Here is a 6,916-nt window from a genome sequence, read left to right on the forward strand (position 1 = left end):
GTCATATAACAGTTAAATATACTGTTATATATACTCTTATATAAATTCAGACATCTGACTGTTATATAACTGTTATATATAACTGTTATATAACAGTCAGATATCTGATTTTATATAACAGTATATATAACTGTCATATGACAGTTATATAACTGTTATATAACAGATATATAACTGTTATATAACATCATCATCAGTTACATAACTGTTATATAACAGCATATATAACTGTTGTATAACAGTATATATAACTGTTATATAACAGTTTATAACTGTTATATAACAGTTACATAATATATACTGTTATATAACTGTTATATAACATCGGATATCTGACTGTTATATAACAGTTATATAGCTGTTATATAAGTGTCATATAACAGATATATATACTGTTATATATACTCTTATATAAAATCAGACATCTGAGTTATATAACAGTTATATATACTGTTATATAACAGTTATATAACTGATGATGATGTTATATAACAGTTATATAACTGTCATATAACAGTTATATACTGTTGTATAACAACTCTTATATAACAGTTATGTATACACTGTTTTATAAAATAACTGAGATAGTACGCGTGATCTGATTGGTGAAAAACCTATGGTTTATTATACCGGTAAACCCATAGAAAAGGGCATCCGGACCACGAGCCATAAACAAAACCGGCTATTGATCTGCAAACAACGATTTTAGAAAGGCTAAAAAAAAACATAATAAGTTACTTACCCAGTCCTTCTTAATATTAAAATAGTTGGTTTCCATATTTTATTACTGAGCATTACAATTCGCTACTGCCATAGCTTCAGAAGTTATAAAGTACAAAGATGGAAAGCAGTTTACATTTCACGACGATGCCAAATCGCAGAGAAAGACAACAACTGTGTGAATTTCTGGTGTAGAAAGTCTATAGGAAAACTTAACCACGTGCCAACCAGCAACAAAACGAATAGTTTTAGCATTCTTGATTTATTTTATTTCAAAATTAAATTCCTTAATCAAAGAAATTGTTTCAAAAAGAGATCTCTGATCAAGATATGGTACAAAATCGGCCGCTGGAGGTTGTAAACAAGCTGCCAACGATGATGAAAGATGTCAGAGTTTTGGGCTAGTTTTTTTCCAACATTTGCACAAATTATTCGATGATATCGATGCCATGACCTACCTCAAACCACCTGACTTCACAAATCGACAAATATTAACGCCAATATGTGGCTACGGCAAAGAAACCTTTCTCCACCACTGACATATTTCATCGGTCGCTGTACGTGCATATAAAGTTACATGCGACAACTTCGCAAATGCAGCCACGTCGTTACCGCAGCATTTCTTGATCATAATAAAGTCCAGAAAACAGATCTTAAACCACTGCGGCTTGTAAAAAGTGAATGAAGTCCTCCATTACAATAGCTGCCAGTTCCCTCTGTAAGCACGAAATTCTTACGGATCGACTCAACAAAATACAGCTGCGTACAGTCTGATGTTCAATCAATTTCTACTTCTGTAGTAAACAAACCATGAACGTATTCTTTCATTGTACGTTCGCATGAATATGTGTTGACTTTTCCTGTAAAACAGCTTTCATAAGTTATCATGTAATGAGTGCAAAAACTCGTGTTTTGAAGTGCTGCTGTTTGTTGTTTGACTGAACTGAGTTTTGAGAAAGTTTAGCGCTATTAAATCGTGAGTCGTGATTGGCTTATGATGACTTTAGAGAGAAGACATGACTTGATCACGGTACTAAAATCATATTTTTTACCTAAAAGACTCCATTTTATTAAAAGTTATTTTATAAAAGCAATAGACCACACTTTCTATGGGTTTACCGGCGTGATAACCCACTTAGGATGTTGGGAGAACACTCGAAAAGCTTGTAAATCACTCGCCTTCGGCTCGTGATTTACAAGCTTTTCTCGTGTTCTCCCAACATCCCGCGTGGGTTATCACGCCGGTAAACCCATAGAAAGTGTGGTCTATTGCTTAAATATAACAGTTTTATATGCTGTTATATAACAGTTATATAACTGATATAACTGATGATGATGTTTTATAACAGTTTTATAACAGTTATATATACTGTTATATAACAGATATATAACTGTTATAATAACAGTTATATATTACTGTTGGGAAAAACCCACCCATCCCTCCCCATAGACACCACCACCACCATCTCCACTACCATGGAGATGAAGAATAAGTTCAGAGGAGAAACTAATCGCTAAATGATTTAAAATTATCCCAGAATTCAGGAAAGGTCATTGTATTCTTCCTCACAACATAAACTTATACAAACATGCAAACAGAGATACTCTTACGCCTCCCCCTAAGCTGTGTTGAAACCTTCCCCCCCCAAGCCACCTAGAAAGTTGGATTAAATAGACCTTGTTAAACTTTCCTAGGACACCATTCCCTATTGATATAGCAGCTTTCTTTTCAATAACGGCAGTTAAATTGGAAACTGCAACCACCCCACCCCCCTGAGTACAAAATGTCCCCCCTGACTGGGGTCCATAGCTAATATTGTTCAGCAGCCCAAGTACTATTACCATGCCAAATTTGGTGCTTTTACCCCAGAGTGCACAATTTTTTCACCATATGGCTTGACTATTAGGTTGGGGCTCGGCTACCACCAACTCTTAAAGTAAATAATGATAAACGAAACTAAAGCTTTGCAAGCTTTATTAATTTTCAGATTCCAAAATATAAAACCTTTAGCCAGTATCGGTCTTTATAATAATCTTAATTTCAGCAAAAAATATCAATTTGTGCAGAATAGGATTCCCCGTTAAAATAGATTCTTGTTATATATAATGGTAATTGAACTGAGTAGAGTGCAATTTGGTCTGAAATCATACGAGTGATTTCAAAATCGAACGAGCGCGCAGCGCGAGTTCGATTTGAAATCACAAGTATGATTTCAGACCAAAATTGCACTACACGAAGTTCAATTACCACTTTATTACATCCATTTTGAAATCACAGAATTTAGTTAGTACTAATATTTTATTGATCAAGTAGCCGGTTTGTTAAAAAGCCGAAACAAAAAGGCTTTTACATCTCATTTTGTATTCGAAACAGAAATGATGCGATATAGAACAAAAATAGTGCGATTTAAAACTGAAATGATGCGATTTAGAACATGAATGACGCGATTTGGAACAGATGCGATTTAGACCAAAAAATGGTGCGATTTAGGAATAAATCACACTGCTGAGAGCCAATCAGATTGCACGGATAGCCAGTGATTTCAAAGTGGATGTAATAAAACATCTAATGAACAGAAATCGTCGCCAGATCGGGTCGATAAATTTCCAAAAAAGTCCCAAAGTTCAGAGGTCCCTAGTAATATAGGAAAGGGGGTCCTTTATAGGGCTACTCACATAATACCAGAATGGCTTTCATTCTGGAGCGAGTTCGTTCCATCTCCACGCAATTTCTTTGTATCTGTTTACATGATACCAAGACGACAATTCGTTCCCGTACAAGTCATTCAAGAATGAGTTCATTCCGGTTTTCATTTCCAAACAAATTCTCTTTCCGGTACGAAATTTCATTCTGGTACCATGTACACTGGTACCTTGAAAACTTTGTTCTGACTGAAAATCGCAAAATCGGTAGTCTTGAGCGAGTGGCGCACGAATATCTGATCTGGCGCGCAAACCATGCGGGTGAGAACGCCTTTGACTGACCCGTTCGATTTCATGTGAATTCAGTACCAACTTCATTCTGGAACGAAACTCATTCCGATCCGGTATCGTATAAACAGCTCCAATGAGGAAAAACAGATCGTACAAACTGAGAACCCTCACTTACTCTTGTGTTTGACAGTTGCTTGTGTAACTATGAGAACATTTAAGAATAGAATCCAACGTCATCAAACGCATGTCATGGAACAACTCCACCTCACCCTTCCCCTGTGAGGACCACTTTCTCTGAAGGAAACAATTAGCAGATCAAGGCAATGTAAGCTAATACAAATTTATCGTCTGATCTTTTGCACAATACTGAGGTTGATTTCCTTATGGAGGTTTCAACGGTGAATCGATAAAAGCCGGCGTTTCTTGGTGCAGAAACCACTGTTTATATAGGTATCGCGTCGTTGTGTGAGTAGTCAACCTTTTCCTTACACACATTTAGCTATCACGCAAGGAAATTAACTGCCCACAAATTACATCCATAACAAATTCGATAACAACTTGGGTTGTTTCAAGTTTTATGACAGTTAAGGGATGAGCTGAACACAACAGCAAGAACAACAACAACAAAAAAAACAAAAAATAAAACGAAACACACAGAAAATCTTAAAGAAAGAATAGAGGAAGACGCAATAGGACCAGTGGCAGATCCAGGCCTTCAGATAAAAGGGGGAGAGGGGCGGTCTTCCAAAACCTGAGATAAGGGGGGAGGGGGCTGATCTCAAAAATAATTTTTTTTCGGCCCTTCGTGCCTTAGTTTCGTCTAAAAATAAGGGGGCACCGGGCCCTCCTCCTGGATCCGCCACTGAGAACGTACGGTTTTCTTTCCGCTCGTCCGGTCGAACTAAAAGCTTTCAAAAGGCCAGGCTAGGGGGAATGGGATTCTCTGTTACTAATTTTGATCATACCAAAAGGGTATCTGTTGATTCCTGGAAAACCCGAACGTATGGTTTGAGAATCTCAAAGTGGAAGGCGGGAGTAAGAAGCTTTCTCATACGAAACCATCTGTTCCCGTTAGACGTGATCAAACCATCTCCTGTGAAAGAAAAGACAGAGATATTTGTTCCTCACAACAAGGACCCCATTTTAGTTACTCTACTGAAAATGAGACCCTATTATAGTCAATCCAGTCGTGAAAATGCGACCCCGTCAAGCGACACATCCCCATTAGCCTCTTGGGCTACCGTCTCAGTTCCTGAGTGCAATCACGCAGAAAAAAGTCACACATGTCAATTTTTTCGCTGTTTTTGCCTGCCATATTTGCAGGACCACGGTTTGTTGGGATCCACAAATTTTGCTACGCTGGCAAGATGATAACAATAAACAAGTTAAGGACTTGCACAGTTCTAACATCTTACACTTATTTGGGGCGGGGTTAGTGTAAGTTGAACACGTACCAAGAAATGGCTTCACTATATCATAAATGAATTTTTCCTTTGGTGCATTGCTTGACTGGATCACCTGGACAGTGTCAGGATGACAGACAACAACTGCTGCCCTTAGAGGCCCGTACCAAAGCCCGTAACAGGTCTTGAACTCAGTTGCACACTTAAGGTGGAATTTAAGTCCCGCTCCATCGAACCCCGCCTGCAGACAGAATGGTATAAAAGCAGTGAAAAGGCTGACTCGTCCCCAGTCGTCTCAAGTTGTCTCTACTCATTAATTATTTACTAGGGAAACGTATATAAGGGAGTACCCACCGGGTAAAAATACGTTATACCTCTAAGTGGCGTAGAACAGAACTGAGCTAACATACAAGATAAGTTCCTGCTCCAAGAACAAAACCTGTGCCCTTAAAGGTGCTGTGTCGCGACTGTCCAGTTCATTTTGTTAATAATGCTGTCCTTATTCGCTATGGAACTTTGAACTATGTTTCGTTAACTTTCACTGTTAAAGTTTTTTGCTAAAAATATTTTTACTAGCACTAGTAAAGTTTTTAAAATACTTTGCAAACATCTGATGACCCAAATCACAGCTTCGTGTCAAACAAATATGTCTCCCAAGCATTATATCATACGTTGCAAACAACAAAAATGAACTTTGAAAAAATGGTTAGGATAACAAGTTTTCACAAACCACAGTTTCAGTCCGATTCAGTCTTCTTCAAGTTTGTCCATCCATAGCCTGCGAACAGCGCACGCATTTCCGGTCGACCGGAAATGCGTCTGCTGTTCGCAGGCTAGTCCATCCATATCTCCTATTGTATTTGCTTTTCATGTTTTGAGCGGTTATTTTTATGCTTCATTAGTTTGTTGACAGTTCACAGGTCTTCCCAATGATTGAAGTTTGCTAAATTTCATGACACAGCTTTTTTTTAACAGGGCTGTGTAAAAGAGCGAGCGTGCGTACACCTACTTATTTTATTCATTGCGAGAGAGGGGAGCTTGCCACACAGGTAGCCCAAGCTCCTTCATATTTACATTGCGTAAAGTGCTTGCGATCTTACGTAACAGTACGAAATATGGGAGAGGAATTTAACAAACAGCGATCTACTTCGCCTCTTTGATCTGTGCATTTCTTGTTTTTCCCAGGTGTTTTGGGATCGTTCCAGAACGATTGTAACGAGTTTAAGGCTCGCTGTTTACCTCTAAAAATCGCCAGAATCGCTCTGAAACGGCCCCAATTATAATTTCTTTCCCATATTTCGAACTGTTAGGTACAATACTTACATTTCTGTACAAACTATTATAAATTTTTGGCTATTGTTTACGTTGACGGCTCCCAAAGAGTTTGGGATACCCGTGCTTGCCAATGTTTCAAAATTAACTTACGTAGTCAAGGTGTCCTTTAAGCCAATGGCCGGGTGGAACAGGAACATTAGCGATTGACCTTGCGGAACGACGCCGTTGTTCAAAACAGCCGATTACAAAGTTGGCGAAGAACACAACTACCACGGACAAAATCACCGCAATCGACACTGAATACGAGTCAGGTAAAACTCGCAAAATATACTCCGTTACCAAAGCCATTTTAGAATTCAAGCGAAAAAAAACACTGAACAAAGTAATGACAGAACCACTGCGTTTCGCTTCTTATTAGATCAGCGTAGTCATTGAGCAAATTATATAAAATTAATATTCAGGTATCTTATGGCTGACCTGTTGGTATTTGAATTGGTACTTGACCTTAATCAAATTATTGTCGGTCATCGCATTGTTTCAAGATATTAGTCTTTGAGCTGTGTCACGAAATTTAAAAATTTTTT

The 6,916-nt window shown here is 38.0% G+C and overlaps 1 protein-coding gene across 1 annotated transcript in view; it reads right to left on the bottom strand.

Annotated features, from left to right (window-relative positions):
- The window catches only part of LOC140921585 (cytochrome P450 4F4-like), a 20,663-nt gene extending 13,960 nt beyond the window's left edge, over window positions 1-6,703 (bottom strand). Inside the window, exons 1-4 of the mRNA XM_073371586.1 lie at window positions 6,483-6,703; window positions 5,109-5,298; window positions 4,620-4,747; window positions 3,830-3,948 (exon numbers count right to left, since the gene is read on the bottom strand). Coding sequence (XP_073227687.1) covers window positions 3,830-3,948; window positions 4,620-4,747; window positions 5,109-5,298; window positions 6,483-6,680 — 635 coding nt within the window. The 5' untranslated portion in view covers window positions 6,681-6,703. The remainder of the gene's footprint in view (window positions 1-3,829; window positions 3,949-4,619; window positions 4,748-5,108; window positions 5,299-6,482) is intronic.
- Between the last annotated feature and the right edge of the window lie 213 nt (window positions 6,704-6,916).

This window comes from Porites lutea, chromosome 12 (genome assembly GCF_958299795.1).
Source record: "Porites lutea chromosome 12, jaPorLute2.1, whole genome shotgun sequence".
Classification (NCBI taxonomy): domain Eukaryota; kingdom Metazoa; phylum Cnidaria; class Anthozoa; order Scleractinia; family Poritidae; genus Porites; species Porites lutea.